The following is a 19401-nucleotide window of genomic DNA, read 5'->3' on the forward strand; positions in this document are numbered from 1 at the left end:
CAGCACCTCGCCTTCTGGGGTTTGGTTTTGTTTTGTTTTGTTTTGTTTTTTGAAATATCTTAATTATTATTTTTTTATTTCAGCATATTATGGGGATACAAAAGTTTAGGTTACGGATGTTGCCCTTGCCCCTGCCCCCCAGTCAGAGCCTAACCCATCTGGGGAGGGGAAACACCCAACTGCAGCCCTACTGAAAGGGGGAAAAGCTGAGAGTCTCTTGTGAAGTTCACAGTGAAAGACTGAGACCTACTCTTCCCCTCCCCACACCCGCTCACCACATTACTAAAGACCTATTTACAGCTGTTCCTTTTACCCAGTACATCACGTTTGGCCACCAAGACAGAAATTAGAAGACAAAATAAAATGCAAAAAATTCCATTTGAAGAGACAGAGCAAGCATTGGAACAGACTCACATATGGTAGAGATTTTAGAATTATCAGACCAAGAATTTAAAACAATTATGATTAAGATGCCAAGGGCTCTAATGGATAAAGTAGACAATATGTAAGAACAGATGGGCAAGGGAAGCAGAGGAATGGAAGTTCTAAGAAAGAACCAAAAAGAAATGCTAGAGATCAAAAACAATAACAGAAAAGCAGAACGCCTTAGATGGGCTTATTAGTAGATTGGATGTGGCCAAGGAAAGAATCTCTGAGCTTGAGAAAATAGAAACTGCCCAAACTGAAAAAGCAAAGAGAAAAAAAGACTGAAAAAAACAGAACAGAGTATCCAAGAACTGTGGGACAACAACAAAAGGTGTAACACATATAACGGGAATTCCAGAAGGAGAAGAGAGACAGGCACAGAAGAAATATTTGAAACAATAAGGACAGAGAATTTCCTTAAATTTATGTCAGACACTGAGCCACAGATCCAGAAAGGTCAGAAAACACTGAGCAAGATAAATGCCAAGAAAACCTAACTTATGCATACCAGTTTCAAACTACAGAAAATCGAAGAAAAAGAAAAAAATCCTGAAAGAAACTAGAGGAACAAAAACACCTTACGTAGGGAGGAACAAAGGTAAGAATTACATCCGACTTCTCAGAAACCATGCAAGCAAGAAGAGAGTGAAGTGAAATATTTAGAGTGTTGAGAGAAAAAACCACTAACCAAGATTTCTTTACCCTGTGAAATTGTCCGTCAAAAGTGAAAGAGAAATAAAGACTTTCTCAGACAAACAAAAGTAAAGGAATTTGTTGCCAGTAGACCTGCCTTGCAATTGTTAAAATTTCCTTTGAGAGAAAGAAAATGATAAAGGGTAGAAACTCAGAGGTATATAAAGAAAGAACATCGGAGGAGGAATAAGTGAAGGTAAAATAAAAACTTTTATTTTTCTTATGCTTGGTTGATCTACCAGATAACAGGTTGTTGAGAATAATAATAGCAACAATGTATTCTATTTATACTTATGTGTATATATGCTTACATATAAGCAAAATGAATGACAGCAATGACACAAGGGATGGGAGGGAGGAATTGAGATGATTTTGTTGTTAGAAGGTCCAGTTATCTCTTGGTAACTGTGAAGGATTGGTTCCAGAAACCCCCGTGAATACCAAAGTCAGTGGGTACTCAAGTCCCTGATATTAAGTGATATAGTATTTGCATATAACCTACACACATCCTCCTGTTTATTTTAAGTTATCTCTAGATTACTTATAATACCTAATACAATGTGAATTCTATGTACATAGTTGTTATTCTGTATTTTTAAAATCTGTATTATTTTTTATTGTTGTACTGGTTTTTTTTTTTCCTTAATATTTTCAATCCGTGATTGGTTGAATCCACAGATGTGGAACCCAAAGATACGGAGAGCTGACCATACTCATGTGACCTGTGAAGTAGTCTAGTGTTATTTGAAAGTGAACTCGGACTAGTTGGAAATGTGTATTGCAAACTCTAGGGTAACCACTAAAAAAAAAGTTTAAAAAGAAGTCTAACTGACTAATAAAGGAGAGAAAATAGAATGGTATAAAATGCTCAGTTAAAATGACAGAAGGTGGCCAGGCACAGTGGCTCATGCTTGCAATCCTACCACTCTGGGAGGCCGAGGCAGGAGGATTGCTTGAGGTCAGGAGTTCGAGACCAGCCTGAGCAAGAGCAAGATCCCATCTCTACTAAAAATAGAAAAAATTAGCCGGGCGTGGTGGCGCATGCCTGTAGTCCCAGCTTCTTGGGAGGCTGAGGCAGGAGGATCGCTTAAGCCCAGAAGCTTGAGGTTGCTGTGAGCTATGATGATACCACTGCACTCTAGCCTAGGCAAGAGAGCAAGACCCTGTCTTAAAAAAAAAAAAAAGAAGGAAAGAAAGAGAGAGAGAGAAAGGAAGGAAGGAAGGAGGGAGGGAGGAAGAGAGAGAGAAAGGAAAGAAAAGAGAAGAAAGAAAAGAGAAAAGAAACAGTATGTGAACATACCTAAACATACTCTGGCAGAAATGCAAGAGTGAGCTGAATGCTGCTGCCCTCATTCATTCATTAATTCATGAATATATGTAACTGGTGTCTGTTGAGCCCTGGATCGTGTTAAGACGGGTCCCTGTCCTTGAGGAGCTCAAGTCTGCCCCCAGGGAGGCAGAGTGGTCAGTTGCAGCACAGTGTGATCAGGGCTTTTGTGATCAAAATGAGCCAGTGAGAAGGAAAAAAGAGGGGTGCAGGGATGGCATTCCAGGCAAGGGGCCCTGCACAGGCAAGGCATGAAGGTGGACCAGCTTCTGCTTTTAAAAGGATCACTTGGGTAGCTGAGTGGATTGGGGCAAGAGCGGAAGAAACAAGACAAAGTGCTTTTGTGAGTGCTTTGTAATCTCACCGCATCCCTGGGTGGAGGCTCAGCTTGTACCGGGCAGATTACCCCATATAGAGGACTTCTAAGGAGATGTTTCTAGGGGAACTCCAGCTTTGGGTTTTTTTTTCCCAAAGGGGAACGTTGATTGTTACCTCTGAGCACTTCTGGATCACCTCCCAGGTTTGCTTTACTCTGGGAGTTCCCAGGTGGCCTCACCCCTAGGAAGCGTGAGGAGCATTGGAGCCAGTGTGAGCTTGTGCAAAGCCGTGGTGGGTGTCCGTGAACTGGGTTCTAATTACACTCCCCCAGTAGCTTGCTCTCTGGCCTTAAGCAAGTCGCTCAATGTCTCTGAGCCTCCTGGGCAAAGGGACCCCTAACCCCACCTGGCGAGAGATGGATACATAGTGCCTTGGAAGGATAAAGCCCCCAGAAATAGAAGGCATCATTCTTCATTTGCCCAATGTCCCAAGCACCTGGATTATAAATCCTCACCATGGGCTAGGAACATATATGTTGGGCAGTGTCCAGGCAGCCCAGCTGGCCTCTTGGGAAGCCATGTTACTATGCCTGTCTTACCAACTTCTCCTTTCTGCCCAAACTATTTAAGGAAGAAATCAGAGGTGAGACCTCTGGAAAGTTCCATAGAAATGGACTGGTGTCTCCTATGGCTCTTGTGTCCATTTCTCCTTATCTGTTGAGGATCAATGAAGAGTTTGTACTGCTTTTCTCAGCAGTTCTAATCCTATTACATATGTTTAATTGTGCTTATTGTTGTCTTGGTCTTAGTTTTCACATTGGAAACTTATAGGGAACTCACCCCAGAGGAATTTCCCCTGCTGGAACATTCTTTTAATGGAATTCCCAGTCCAAGGCTGCCCTACTACAACAGTGGGGTCCGCCAGGTGAGACCCAGTTCCCCAATAACTAGGCTATGAAGTCTTACTCTTCGCCAGCTTTCCTCCCCAGTTACTGGGGACTTGCTGTGTCCCAGGTACTGTGTGGCCACAGCTACACGTTGGCCCTTCTTTCTGTCTTCATCACAACCCTATGAGGCAGGTGCCGGGATCTCCATGTGCAGCTGAGGAACCTGTGCCTAAAGATGTAACTGGGATTGAACCCAAGTCTGGAGACACCACGTGCAAAGCTCTGTCACCTGAGCCAGGTTATTCCTGTCTTATCTCCATATTCCTTATCCACATGACACTCCAGGGCAGGGGCAGGTGGAGGGCTCCAGAGAGGGAAGTAGAGCAGACAATAATTGAGCCATTTATACTCATTGCATGGTTGGGTCTTATCCTTTCCTCTTTTAGCAGGAGATTTATTTAACAAAGAGCACTGGAATTACCCTCAGAGTCTGAAGCCTAAGCTAAGAGTGTACTAAAGTGCTTTATGTTCATTGCAAAGGCCCAGAGTTGGGCAGAAAGTGAGCAGGCCTGGACCAGGTGGCTCCAACAAGGACACCCACGGTGGGGAGGGGGCACCCGAGTTCCAGGCCTGGTTCTGCCTCTTACTGGCTGAGTGCAGGTGGGTTTGTCTCTGAGCCACGGTTTTGGTGGCTTGCTAGAGCCAACTCACCTCAGCTGGTGAGAGCTAATTGTGTGTATTTCTTCCTAACTTGGCCCCAACTGGGTATTAAGTACATGATGGAAATCAGCAAATGCTGCAAATCGGGGATTCCTCCCACCCGAGAGCTGGGTGTTCTCAGCAAATATTTGATGGAGGAACATTGACTGAACTCCTGGGTCCAGGTCTCAGGTGGGGAGGGCAGACTTTGAGCGTAGAGATCAGAGTCTATAATTAGACTGGTTCTCCCTCTAGCATGGGGTTTCCGAAACTTGGCACTATTGACATTTGGAGCTGGGTCACTCTTTGCTGTGGGGACTGCCCTGGTCATCGTAGAATGTTAGCAGCATCCCTGGTCTCTGCCCACTAGATGCCAGTAGTGCCACCCCCTGAGTCGTGACAACCAAAAATATCTCCACACGTTGCCAAATGTCCCCTGGGGGACCAGTTTGCTCCTGGTTGAGAGCCAGGGCTCGAGGGCTGTGCCATCCAGCCAGGAGCCGTGTGTGGCCGGTGAGCACGGGCAGTGTGGCTCGTCTGTATTGAGATGAGCTGCAAGGGTAAAATACACACTGGATTTGAGCACTTAGTATGAAAAAAACATGTAAAATGTCCCATTAGTAATTTTTAATATACTTATGGCATGTTGAAATGACAATATTTTGGATACATTGGGTTAACTAAAATATATTATTAAGATTAATTTTACCGTTTCTGTTTACTATTTCTAACGTGGCTATGAGAAAATTTAAAATTGCACACGTGGCTTACATTACATCTCTCTTTAGCAGCAGGGCCTAAGCCACCTCCAGGCTGGCAGGGTAGGTGGCGGTCACAGACTGCAGAGTCACAGCCACCCAAGGCCGTGCCCCGGCCGCATCACTTCCTAGCTGTGACCTTCAGCCAGCCAGCTGCTCAGCCTCTCTGGGGCTCACGGTGGTGATGACTTGCTTCTAGACCGCAGACTGAAGCTCCCAAATGCTGGAGTGGGACAGACTTTGTAAGATCTTGACGTTGCAGCTGGTGTTTTCTGGGATTCATGGTTGGTTTTTCTCCTGGGGCACTCGGGGCCGTTCTCCCTATCAGCACAGTGCTGGGCCCTCTCCCTTCCCTCCAGTCTCTTCTGCTCCCAGAGAGAACGAAGTGTTTTTTCCATGATGCATCAAGTCAAAGACGTCTCCTCGCCCCTGCAGCACGAGCAGGGAGCAGGCGGTCCTGCTTTCCAGGATGGCGCTTCTGCTCAGCGTCTCCCCCGCCCTCCCCCCACCTTGCCTTCTCCCAGCAATCCTCCCTGGCTGGTTTCTCTTTATTTAGTCTTCCTGACACTTGTCAATGTGCAAATCTGTCCAATGTCTCCCCTTCTGTTTTGGCATCAAAACTTATAAATAGCTCCCAGAAGTTCCGGTTGCGTTGTGACAGTTTGTACACTGTACTGTATTCCTTCTTCAAGACTTTCAGAGCCTCTTCTGTGCACCTGCTCAATGTGGAAGAGCAGCTTCAAGAGAAGGAATCTTTTCTTACAGCGTGAGCAGGGTAGCAGGGAGTCGCCACAGCGTGGCTGCCCGCAGGGGTTCAGGGACGATGATTCCAGCAACGGTGAGCCCCATGAAGCACATGGTGTGGTCCAGGATAGCAAAAAGAATGAGGTCTGGGCCCTGTTCTCTGGAAGCTTTATCCTGGGCCTGGGTCAGGCCTGTGACCAAATCATGATGTGGTGTGATCAGCTCCAAAGTGGACTGTGTGCCCAGTGCCAGGGCCAGAGCGAGGGGCCAGCAGTTCTGCCCAGGAAGGATGGAGCTCGTGGCCTGCAGGAAAGGCGTCTGCTGGCAGTGAGGTGGGGACACGGCAATTGCATTCCAGCAGGAGGCACCAGGACACCCTTCCCCCGGCCCCGTGCCACCTCTCTGAAGAAAAGTCACCTAATATGCTGGCTGGCAGCTCCTGGTCATGACCTGGCCACCCCCTTGGGCCAGTTACTTGACCTCTCTGAGCTTCAGTTTCCTCACCTATAAAAGGTGACTAATGGAGTTGTGATGATGATTAGAAATACAGAGCCTGGGCTGGGCAAGGAGATGCATAGCTGTAATCCAAGTGCTTTGAGAGGCCAAGGCAGAAGGATCACTTGAGGCTGGGAGTTCAAGTCCAGCCTGGACAACATAGCGAGACCCCTTCTCTACAAAAATTTAAAAAATTAGCCAGGTGTGGTGCCTGTAGTCCTAGCTACTCAGGAGGCCAAGGTGGGAGGCTCACCAGAGCCCAGAAGTTCGAGGTTACAATGAGCTATACTCATGCCACTGCGCCCCAGCATGGGCTACAGAGTGAGACCCTGTCTCAAAAAAGAAAAAAAAAATAAACAGAGCCTGGCACACAGTGGGTACTTGATAAATGGCAGATGACATTAGTATGAAAACCTTGAAAACTATAACCCTCCATTACTAATCAGGAGGCTCGAATCTGTGCACAGCCCAGCACTGGGAAGTGGGGGGAAGGGGCAGACCACAGCAGCCCAGAATCAGAACTGGGATCCCGAGAGTACCCACAGAACTGTGGAAAGCACGGGGCTGATCCCCTCTGGCAAGGTGGTGGTGGCCTTCCCTGGATCTCAGTTTCCCCATCTGTGTAACCGGGGGTGGGGAGGAGGTGGGCCAGAGCATCTCTACGGGCCCTTGTGTTCTGGATTTCAGTGGTTCCCTGTCCATAGCAGTGACCTGGGCATTTGGAAGTGGCTGCCAGGCCCTCCCTGTCCCTTCCCTGTCAGCCTCCAGCCAGAGGTGCATTGGGCAAACTCGCTGCTTCCCCACTCTGCACTGCAAGCTCTGTGCACACACGCCCCGGAGGACACTGGGCCTAAGGGAGGGTGATCTTGCACCCTACAGATGGAGGCTAGGGCAGGTGGTGACCACACAGGGCCCCGAGCCAGCCAGCACTCCAGGGGCAAAGGTGCCCACCCCAGATCATCCGCAACAGCCAGCAAGAGAGAGAAGGAGCCTTTTCCAGCACATTTTCGAATCAGCATCCTCTCCCAGCTCCCTGAGCCCTAACTCACGCCCTCCACCTCCCGCCCCCAGGTCTTCCACCTCTGTGTTATCCTTTGTGGAGCAGCTGCCGTTCCTCACGCAGAGCCTCTCTGTTGGGTACCGCTCCAGCCTTTGCACAATGACCCAGGAGGCCCGGGAGGGCCTCGGTTATTCTCCTCACCTGGCAGAGAAAGCAAGTCTCAGAGAGTCCAAGGCAGTCAGTACTGTCCAGGTTTGGACTTTGCCTGGAGCAGGAACAAGAGTTTGCCTGCACTGTGTTCCAGTCCTTACATGGTAGCAAATCTGCTCAGCGAACAGAGGCACCGGCCGGCAAGAATTGTTTGTTCTTTCCCTTCTGCAGCCTCTGCCTCCTGCTGGTACCAGTGATGCTGGAAGCTCCAGTCTGGCAGCGCCCTTCCTTCAGATAGGAGAGGGCTGGTGTCCCATTTTGTAGGCAAGGTGGCTGCACTACGATGTCATCTCAAAGTGAGTGGATGCCAGAGCTAGGTCCCCAGGACTTGAGAGAAATTGCTACCCTCCCCACTCCCACCCCTGGGAACAGGCGAAGCAGTTTTCACGTGTTTCAGAAAACTGGACCTTTTGATAGTGGGCCCAGTGACAGCAGCAAACAGTCCTTTTTCTGCCTTAGCCACAACCTGGCCAAGCGGTAGTTCCCATGGCAACTGTGGTGTTGCTGGGCAGCAGTGGGTCCCAGCCAGAAGGCAACTGTGGCCTTCAAAATGGGCAAGGAGCAGGCTTGGCCCATAGGCTGGTGGAGCAGGGTGGGAGGGGTACATGGAAGAGTGGGCATGGCCCTTTCCTTGACCCGTGGGGCCCTGCAGGCACCCCTCCCTCCTGCTCCCCAGCTGTGGACCACTCCCCAGCCCCTTGTCACTTTGACTTTTTATCCTCACGGTCTGCACTCCTGGCCTTTCCTTTCAGGCACCCAGCTCAGGGACCTAATGCCCCTTTTAGGAAGGGGGACCAGAAACCTTTCGGGTCGGATCTTCCAACCCGTCCTGGGTGATGGGAGGGTTCAGAGAAGCTTGGCTCAGTGGTGTGACACAAGGACCTAGGGGTAAGGCCACTTCCCCTGCAGCCAGGTGCAATGGCATTTTTTTCTCCAAGCATTGAGCCCTCTGAGAGGTCAGAGACTCCCATCTCCTGTGGGAGTGGCGTCCAACCCTTCCTTGCTTCCCTCTGCTGACACTTTCTTCCTGGGGCAGTTCTAATCCATCCAGTGCTCATTCCATACACGTGCGCATCGAGGCCTTGCTACATGCAAGGCTTTTTCTGAGATAAAATCAATTACCATCTCTCCCACCCCACCCAACAAAATTTGCAATCATCGGAAGAGAATGATCTGATTGTTTTGAATCTCTACCCCAGGCCAGGAAAGAGTTCCAGGTGGGTCCCATGGCCCGCACCACTGGCAAGTTCTATCACCCGTCTGCGCCTTCTCTCAACTTCCTTATCTATTTACCTGTTACAGACTGTGAGCACAGTAGATGCTAGTTGGTGAGTGAATATGTAATGAAAATGTCCTAGCCAAGAGTAACTCTGACCGAGCCCTTCAAATGGGGGTCATAACTGGAAAATTTATTAACAACTGTTGTTGACTGAAATGTGTTAGAACTGAGATCTGTGGGGTTAACAGAGCTGTCTGCTAATGGGCAAGATCGGGTTTGTGTTTCCCCAGTAAGTGCACACTTCACAAACAAAAATCCTCACCACGGTGCATCCCCATTCGATGTTTTCATGTCATGGTCTTTTCCTTGTCAAAGCCCAGGGTCAGGCTTAGATTAGCAACTGCTCGTGCTTCAGGTGTTATCGCAGACAAATCAGACCCCAAGAAGGCAGGTGTCAACAGGCATCCTCAGCTTAGAGTGAGCGCGGTGAAGGACAAGTTTGCATTTGTTGAATACATTAGCCTCAATTACTGGGAATTTGTAGTCATTATAACTGAGCATTTCTGAAACTTATCTTTGCACCAGCCATGAAGAAAGCATCTATGAAAGGAATTAATGGTGACAGTAAGATTGCAGAGGGGACTTTGAACTAGATGTGAATAATAACTGGTTAAAGGCCCATCATATGTTAACTGCATCAATAGGTAGAAGAGGTGGCTGTTAATTAAAGCACGTTGGAAATAGCCCTATTGAATCATTTAGACAACGCCAGTTGAGTGCCTATTATTTTGCAGACAAGCTCAGACAGCATTTGTTTTTTCGTTCTTAAAATAAATATTTGAAAGAACCCGTTGAGAGGATGAAAAGACAAGGCTGGGCAAGGTGGCATGCACCTGTAGTCCCAGCTACTCGGAAACTACCTGGATGTCCTTCAGTGGATGAATGGCTAAGCAAACTGTGATACATCCGTACCATAGAATACTACTCAGCAAAAAAAAAAAAAAAAAAAAAAAAGGGGGAGGAACAAACTATTGATTGATTAACTCAACAACTTGGATGAATCTCAAGGAAATTATGCTGAAAAAAGTGAATCTCAAAAGGATATATACTTTGTGATTCCATTCACAGGACATTTGTAGAATAATCTAATCATTGAGATGGGGAAGAGATTAGTGGTTGTCAGGGTGGGGGGTGGCGAGCGGTGGATGTGGCTGTAAAGGGTGACACAAGGGAGCCTTGTGGGATGGGTCAGTTGTGATTGCGGTGATTACACGAAGCCACTCGTGGGATAAAACTGCCTGGTGCTATACAAACACACACGAGTGCGTGTAAAACTGGGAACATCTGAATCAGCTCTGTGGATTGGACCAAGGTCAATTACCTGGTTTTGACATTGTGCTCTAATTATGCACGATGTTACTCACCATTGGGGCACCTGGGGGAGGGGCACATAGGACTTCCCTGTGCATTTCTTTGCAACTTCTTGTGAATCTGTATTTCAAAATGAAACATTTTATAAATACATAATTTAATAGATAATTTGAGAACTGGCAATGTGATGAGCACCGTGCCAGATGCTGGAGGTACCATGGAGAAGGGAAGTACACATGGTCTCTGCCCTTGGCAGTTCATTTGTGTTACTGAGTGATAAGACCAAATTTCTTTAAAAAAAAAAAAAAAAGAAAGAAAAGAAAGAAAGAAAGAAAGAGATAGAGAAAGGAAGGAAGGAAGGGGGGAGGGAGGAAGGGAAGAAGGAAGGAAAGAGAGAGAGAGAGAGAGAGAGAAAGAAGAAAGAGAAAGGAAGGAAGGAAGGAAGAAAAGAAAGAAAGAAACAAAGAAAAGAAAGAAAACCTTCTAACAGCTTTCAGTTCTGTCGATGTTCCATTTCGATGCTGAGATTGTACATTCGGGGGCGGGGCTGGTGCATGTGCCAAGCATCTCCACCTGTCCCCACCATCTCCACCTGTCCCCACCACAGCCTTGATGGCGAGTCATAAGGTGAAAGTTTTCCTTCCCTCTAAGCAGAGGCAGAGTCGATTGTTGTCACCTGTCGTCGCCTTGGAATGCACTGGGTTCCCCTGGCTGGTGCCTATTCTCTTGCCTCGCCTTGAAATTGTTTAAACAGGGTCTGCTATGTTCCCACCGAGGCCTTTGCTGAGGGACCCAGGAGATTGTACACAGTGTGACGAGTCACAGGGGACCAGCTGGAACGGGCATCTTTGCTGGGAGGAGCAGGCGGGTGGGCAGGCTCCCTGCCAAGGGCAGACGTGGGCGTCGGACATCCTGAGGCTCTGTAAGAGCTGGCTTGGCAGGGTCATGGGTGACGTGGTCTCCCGGACAGTTGGTGGCACAGGGGGCTTGTCAGCTGTGTCCAGAAGGGCTGTGAGTGGCTGCTAAAGCAGCGTGAGCTGAGAGGACACTGAAAACCAGTTGGCTTTAGAGAAAAATCTTTTCTGTAGCTCTGCTTAGAGAAGTCATATATGCCCGTTATAAATATCCCAGAAAAACATAACGCAGGAAGTGAAACTCAGACCACTCTGTGTGTGTTTCTTTCTTCTTTTCAATAACAGCTTTATTCAGATGTATGTACTCAATGCATTCGCAGCATACAATGCACCTGCTAGAAGTCCCAATGCGGCGTCAGCCTATTCACAGAGCTGCCACCCTCGCCACAGCCAATTTAAGAACATGTTCAGCACCTCAGGAAAGAAACCTCATGTTGCATGACAGTGTGAATGTACTTAATGCCACTGAACTGTACACTTAAAAGTGGTTAAAATGCTAAATTTTGTTATTTTCAGTTTAGCACGATAAGAAAAAAAGCCCCCACCCTTTAGCTGTGAGCCGCATCTCCCCCTCCCCAGCCCTAAGCAGCCAGCCCTGTCCTTTCCGTCTCTCTGGATCTGTCCCCTCCGGATTTCAACACCGGAAGGCCCACTGCGCCTGACTGACCCTCCCGGGTCCTCGCCCTGTGGCTGGCACAGAGCTGGCTCAGGGCAGGGGACGCGGAACCTGGTCCTGCTCCTGCGAGTTCACAGCCCTGTGGTCCCAGAACCCCTCTGCATCACGTCACGTGGCAAACACGCGGCGTCTTCCTGGCGCGACAGCGAGGCTTGGGCAGCACGCCCTGTGTGTGGCTCTCCAGTCCCGAGGTCGGGTCCTCGGAAAACAGGCTTCGGGGCAGAAGGTGGATCGGGAGCCGCCGCGGAGGTGCTGGGACCCTCGGACGGCACAGGCAGAGGGATGAGGGACGAGCGGCCAGCGAGGGACAAGCTTTCCATTGAGGAGCGTCAAAAGGAGGCCAAGTGAGGCCAAAAACCGCCCCCCTCCCACCCTACCGCGCCCCATGATTGCCGTGCTTGTTTGAAACGATTGGAACACGCCACGCGCTGTTCCAGGCCGCTCCTGTGCAATAGTTTATTTCATGCTCACAGCAGTGTCTATGGGGCATTCGTTTCTAACCGCTGCTACAAATTACCACAAACCGGGTGGATTAAGACAACAGAGATTTATTCTTCCATGGTTCTTGAGGCCAGAAATAAGAAATCAAGGTGGCGACAGGGGGGTTCTTCCTGGAGACTGAGGCGGAGTCTCCCATCCCAGTACTAACCAGGCCTGACCCACCCTTCAGGAGATCAGACGAGATCGGGCGCGTTGAGGGTGGTGTGGCCAGAGGCTCAGAGAGAATCTGTCCCATGGCTCTCTCCTGGCTTCTGGTGGCTGCTGCCAGTCCTTGGCATTCCTTGGCTTGTACGCCCCTTGCTCCCATCTCTGCCTCTGGCTTCACATGGCACTCCCTTCTCTGTGTCTCTGTGTCCCATGTCATTGTCTCACACAGCCTTCTTATGTGAGGACACCAGTCATTGGATTTAGGGCCCAGCCTGATCCAGTGTGGCCTCATCTTAACTTGATGGCATCTGTTACTGCAAGACCCTATTTCTAAATCAGGTCACATTCACACGTACTAGGGTTTGGGACGCCAACATGTCTTTCTGAGGGACCATTCCACTCTCAACAGGTACGTACTTTATTATCCCTGTTTTATAGCTGAAGAAACTGAGGCACAGGGAGGATAAGCAACATCATGGAGACTTGCCCACATGGTGGCAGCCTGGCCAGGGAGCCCCCACTCAGGCCACCAGGCTGGTGCAGGACTGGACGCAGCACAGTTCTGGAAGCTAAGCCACCACCGCTCGGGACAAAGGATTGTTTGTTTCTTACCGATTTGCATTCTTCTCTGTTCCAGAAGGGTGTGAGGCTGTCATTTAAGTCTCCCCCGAGTCCGAGGTGTCCATTTGGGCCCCTAGAGGGAAGGGCCATGAGCCACTTGGTGGGAGGTTTAAGATTCTGGCCACAGTGTCCATGTGGCCTCTACCCCCCCTGGGGTCCCCCTGCCAGGCAGACTTAGCAAACATCCAGTACTCTCCCAAACGGCAGTGCCGTGCCATGCTGGGTGCTGCGGGAGACTCAGAGATGGGCCAAGCCCCCATGCAGGGCCCCCCCACCCCGGGGCTGCGGCCTTAGTGTGAAGAGATGCTGTTTGCATGGTCAAGAGTGGGGCAGGGGGGCAGGGGCTGGGGCCGGGGGGGAAGAGACAAGCGTGAGCTTTGACCGTCGCTTGTCATTTGACACAACTACAGTTTCACAGTGAAATGGTGACTGGGCCTCTATGTCAAGAGCTGTGCTGGGCCCTGGGCTGCAGAAGTGAATGGGTGCTGGTGCCAGCACCCAAGGAGCCGACACAGCCAGCCGACCTGCTTAGTAGACCGGGTCTAAAACCATGTGACTGTGCTACTTTAGGGTTCAGGGCTTTATGTAAAGTGCAGGGGGCACAGAGGGGGGAGTGACCGACTTTGTCTTCAAGGTTTTGTATGTGTTCTACAAAGGCTGGGCCACAGCTCAATGACGAGGGAAAATGCTAACTGTTGGCTGTGCCCAGTATCCTGGGCTAGGCTTTTTGCGTGCTTCACTCCTAATCCTGCTCGAGGGATTCGTGAGGGTCTTTCCGTTCCGTCTAACAGGTGGAGCCTCCTGTCTCTTCTCTCTGCAGCAGGTCTGGCCCCAGCCTCCCCTGGCCGCTGCCTGTGCTGCCCCTTGTGGAGAGAGTCCGCCACGCGCAGGTGCAGGCGCTAGGTGGTGCTGGGCTGCCTGGGGCCACCTGCCCCTGTGAATTCAGACTGTGGTAATACCACCGGCTGGTGACTCTCAGACTTAAGTCATTTGTAGGCATCCTCTGAGTATGTCCTGTACTATAGCCCAGTTAATATTTTTCTTTGAACTCTTTTTAAAAATTGTATATCTATCCTAATGGGAAACTATCTCTTTGCCATAAATAAATGAGTGTAAATTTTTTTTTAGAGTTAGGATCTTGCTCTGTTGCCTGGGCTGGAGTGCAGTGGCACCATCATAGCTCACTGCAGCCTTGAACTCCTGGGCTCAAGCGATGCTCCCACCTTGGCCTCTCAGAGTGCTGGGATTACAGGCATGAGCCATCACACCCAGCCGGAATGTAAATTTTTTAAAAAATCACATAAACTGTTGAGAATACTGCTTAGTATGTAGAAAGAAGACAAGTATAAAAATAAAGCTATTAGAAGAAAATATATCGGTTTGTGTATCCTTACAACCATCTCACAGACCTCTAATATAGTGGAGTGCTGTTCTAGGCTTAGAAAACAGGATGGCAGGCCTATGTCACCTACGTGCGTGTGGCTTTAGGTTGGATGGGCTCTTTCCCTTTGCAGGTGGAGGGACTGAGGCACTGGGAGGGAAAGAGACGTACTCAGAGCCACCTTGCCAGTTCCAGGGCCAGGGCCAAGCCTGGAAGCTGGGTCCTGCCTTCCCCCCATCACACTGCAGCTGGAAGAACCGCAGGAAATTGGAACCACAATGCACTCTTCACATGTTTCTTGGCCCCTCTGGTGCCTGAGAGCACTCACTCTGGGGACAAGTGCAGGGTGTGTCACTGCCGGTGTGTGCTATGCGGGATGAGGCAGGGGTCGTGGGGGGAGCCTTCTAGGACGCTGATGAGCAGTGGGACCTCCGCCCACTCACTGAGTGTCTCTGGGCTCCCTCTGGGGCTCCCAAGCAGGGCATGACATGGTGCCCTGTTCTCCACTGCTCAGTCTGTCCCCAGCTTTGGACAGTGACTGTCCCATCCTAGCAGCCTGCACCCCCCATTGGGTCCCCAACACACGTCCATACTCTGCGGACTACCTGGGTCAGAGTTGGGGAACTTCTGAAAGTGCAGACTGCTAGATCCACGCCCAAGGGAACCTGGCATTGGGTCTGGGCTGTGCTGAGAATCCACATTTCCACACAGCTCTCAAGGGGACCCTGACGGGTACAGCGCTGGGTGGGACTCAGGACCCTGAAGTCGGAGCTGTGACAAAATATTAACATGAAGCAACCTTCCAGAGGCGGGTGTGTGTGTTTCCTCATACTAGTAAATCCATTAAAGAGCTTCCACAACAATAGAGACTTTAAAAATGGGAGTGTTAGAACAAGTGCTCTAACATTTCCCCCACACTGCGGAGGGCCGGCTCGTGCACCTCCCAGGGCGCCAGAGCCCCTCTCCGGAGGCCTCTGCTCCAGCTGGTGCCCTCGAAACTTTTCTGGCCGCGACTGTCAGTGAGAATCACATCTGACATCATGATGCAGCGAGTGCACACACACACACAACTAAAACAAAACCTTAGCAAAACAAGACTTATTCCAACCACGTGACACACATTCTGATAGTTTCTAGTCTACTTTACTTTTGCATTAAAAAATCCAGTCACCATCCACTACACTGATTCTGTGACCCCCTCTGAGTTGTTTTCCTGCACCAACCCCCACTCTCCAATTCTCCAGACACCAACTGGGAATCCGACACTTCAGTCCATTCCCACACTAGTTACCTGGAGGGAGGGGCAGACCCTGCAGCCTTCAGGGCTCAGTCCCACAAGACAGTCCCCGCTGCAGGTACACTTGCAAGTCCCAGGCCACCAGGACTTCTGACTGGCCGGCCACAAGTCACAGGTCCCCAGGCACCATGATAAGAGATTGTCCAAGGGTGAAGATGACCACCCTGCCCTTGTGCCCCCCATCCAGGAAAGAAGGTGGCTACTGAGTCACAACACTGGGCACATCCTTGGGGGGCAGGGCCAGGAGACCCCCCCCTTCCTTCCTCATTTTGGGTCGTGGCACCCACTTCTTGAGGCTGATGACTCCTGCACCCAGGGCTGTGCTGAGGATCAGACCCCGTGATCCTTGCAAGGGGCAGAGCAGAGCGCCTGGCACCAAGTGAGTGCTCCAGAGATGATCGAGTGTGTCCATCCTCCTGACACCCAGGGCAGAAACCACTGGTATCTCCCTGGCCACCCCCAGCCGCCCCCAGGTGGTCTCCACTCTCCCCTTGCTTCAATCCCACCACCTGCTGTGGCCACACTGCCCTGCCAAAGAGCTGTCTAACTGTCAGCAACAGGCTCACAGCACTGACAGAAGGAAGTCTCTGCAACTCCTAGGCACGGCGTTCGAGGCCTTCTGAGCATCTTATCTCCCACTCATGTATTCAGTTTGACCCACAAAGCTCTGGCAAGGAAGAGGATCAAAGAATTTGCCCAAGATCCTGTCCTGGGGTGGGGCCTCAGGGGCTAGTCGCCATGGTAGGTGCAGGGACCCACAGTGAACTCCCCAGGCACCCTCCACCCCTACCCTCAGGGAGCTGACACTCCTTCCACCCCTGTCTTTGGAGGGATACTCACCTGAGACCCTTCTCATCTCTCCTCAGTATTGTACCTGGAAGGCTCGGTTCTTGTGTTTGAGGACATCTTCAGACTGATCGCGTTCTACTGTGTCAGTAGGTGAGTAGACCCGGCCCTGCAGGAGGTCATCTGGGTGGAAGCATCCTAGGGAAGCCCCAGAGGATGCAGAGAGAGGGGACATCCCTGGCTTAGCCCTGGTAACCACGAGGGACGTGTTACCTCTGATGCTCCCGTGGACCATCTGATAAGAGCCCCTCCCTCACCACTACCTGCCCCTCTGGCTCACGGCCCATCTCCCAACTTCCTGTGTACCAGTGTCAAGGACAGCTTGGAGTCCAGCATGGACTTGACCCGGGCCCACTGCAGGGGTTATAGAAGGACACTCCTGTAGGGGCAGCAAGAGGGGCGGATCCCCCTTCGTGGGAGGGAGGTTGTGATGATTATGTGGCTGCTGGGCAAGGCAGGCATCTGGTAACCACCCTGAGAACTGCTCTCTTTATTCAGAACTGGTTTCAGGTCAATAAGAATTTAAAAATACATTTTGGTGTCGTAAACCAAGCATGGGTAGGGAACCTTTGGCCTTCTAATTTCAAGATTGTTCTTTTCTAAGCACCGAAGGAGGCAAGAAAAGCTTCATTTTTCTCTGCTGCACCCCTTTAATAAAGGGATGTATTCTGTGAAGGTTGGATTCAGTTGAGGGGCCACACTTAGGGCTCGGAGGGCCACATGTGGGCTTGGGGCCACAGGTTCTGCACCCCTGCATGGGCAGGATGTGTTGGGGTCCTGAAGTGAGTTCCAGGCCCACTGTTCCATGCTGCCTCTGGCGAAAACCCCTCCCTACCTACCAGGACCCTCCTGGGCCCAGATGGGCAGAAAAGGTGACACTGATAATATTTGATGCTAGCAGCTGCCCCCTGTTAAAAGCTCACCAGGTACCCAGCGCTGTGCTGAGGGCCTTTATACCCATTGTCTTCTTAAGTCTTGCAAACAATTCCCAGAGGTAAGTGCTCTTGTGATCCCCATTTTACAGATGAGGAAACTAAGAGGGAGAGAAGTAACTTGCATAGCTGGTAAATGGCAGAGCAGAGACTCACACTAGACACAGCTCCGAAGTCCACGCTGCAGCCGCCGCACTGTGCGCATCCTGCTGTAATTCTCATGACCCAGCACGTCCCTCGAGGCCACGTTGGAGGCCCCTTGGCCCTTTGTACAGTACAACATGTCAGGCTCTCCAGGGGACAGGCCCTTTCCTGCTCCGAGAAGTTCTCACCTCAGTAGGAGCCTAGCATGGTGTTTGGTGCATGCTGGGTGCTGTGAGTGAATGAATGATTGAATTATGACATGACCGCAAAGCCCAGAACTTGAACTGGTTACTTAATCTCTCTGAGCCTCAACTTCTTCCCCTGTAAAATGGGAATGATAAGATTAACTATACTGAAGCCGGAGGAGGGAAGAAGAGAAACGCATGTAAAGAGACAGCCTCTGCCCCTAGAAATAAAAAAAGAGACAAGTTCTGCTTCAAGGTGCTCACCCCTCATTCTAACACAAACCCTCATGCTCTAGGCTGCATGGTGGACTGGCATGAGGATTCTAGAGAGGGTTTCCAGACCTGGCTGGGTCCCACAGTCACCAGAGAGCTGGTTAAAAATACAAACTCCTGGGGCCCAACCCAGAGATCCTGACTCCGTGGTCTGGGGTGGGCCACGGGAATCGGCATTTATGAGGAGGCCATCTGCAAACCGAGGTTTGAGCTCTGCTTCCGGGGTATTGATACTGATTGCTCAGCTGGGGTCTTCTGGGAGCAGGCTCTGGGGCAGAATTCATATGCAAGGGATGAAAGGAGAAAGCAGCGAGGGATTAGGGAGCAAGGTAGGACCCGGAGAGGGTGTGATTGCAGGGCCAGCCCAGCCCAGCCTGAGGGCATAAGGTAGACCTGGGCACCCCTAGGCATTTGTGAGGCCTCAGCATCTCAGGATGAGCCCCTGGGGGTCACAGGTGCCCCCGCTTGGGAGCAAACCCTGCAGAGGCTGGGCAATGCGTGTGCAGAGCCAGCAAGGGGTCTGGGCCAGGTAGGGTGCCAGCGGCGACTGCCACAACTAGCAGTTGACTGCCACGACTAGCACGATTGGGCGACTGTGTCCAGTCAGGCTTTGTGCTGGGCACTGCCTACAGAGTTCTCTCTAACCCCTACAATGATAATACCTGTAGGGAGGGTATTATTACCAGCAGAACCATGGCAGGAGGCTAATGACCCCACCCCAGGGCTGTGCTGAGCATCAGACCCCATGACCCCTGGAAGGGGCTGAGCAGAGCAGCCGTCATGAAGTAAGCGCTCAAGGAACCGTCAAGTATATTCTTATTGCTGTTCTAGATGAAGAAATGGAGGCTGGGGGTGTGACCCGCCTTAGGTGGATTTGAACCCAGGTGCGTCCGAGTCCCAAGCCCCAGCTGCTTCTGCCCAGCACACTTCCAGGCCTGGGACCAACAGGACACCTGTGCTGCTCCCCGGCCAGCCTCTCCCTCCACCTATGGGAGACATCAGGCCCAACTGGGGGCCAGGCAAAGAAGAGTAGGAAGGGAATTCTAGGCAGAGGGAATGGCATGTGCAAAGTGGGAAAGCTAGGGGCAGCCTCAGGGAGTGGCTTTGTGGGTCGAACTGAATACGTGAGTGGGAGGTAAGATGCTCAGAAGGCCTCGAACGCTGTGCCTAGGAGTTGCAGAGACTCCCTTCCGCCAGTGCTGTGAGCCCGTTGCTGACAGTTAGACAGCTCTTTGGCAGGGCAGTGTGGCCACAGTAGGTGGTGGGATTGAAGCAAGGGGAGAGTGGAGACCAGCTGGGGGTTGCTGCCACCATCAGGGCCCTGCGTGGAGGCACCTG

General features: G+C 50.8%; 1 protein-coding gene across 1 annotated transcript in view; it reads left to right on the top strand.

Annotated features, from left to right (window-relative positions):
- Positions 1–19401, top strand: part of RIN3 (Ras and Rab interactor 3) — a 119726-nt gene that overhangs the window by 56218 nt on the left and 44107 nt on the right. The window contains exon 4 of the mRNA XM_069465236.1: positions 16550–16622. Coding sequence (XP_069321337.1) covers positions 16550–16622 — 73 coding nt within the window. The remainder of the gene's footprint in view (positions 1–16549; positions 16623–19401) is intronic.

This window comes from Eulemur rufifrons, chromosome 2, assembly GCF_041146395.1.
Source record: "Eulemur rufifrons isolate Redbay chromosome 2, OSU_ERuf_1, whole genome shotgun sequence".
Classification (NCBI taxonomy): Eukaryota; Metazoa; Chordata; class Mammalia; order Primates; family Lemuridae; genus Eulemur; species Eulemur rufifrons.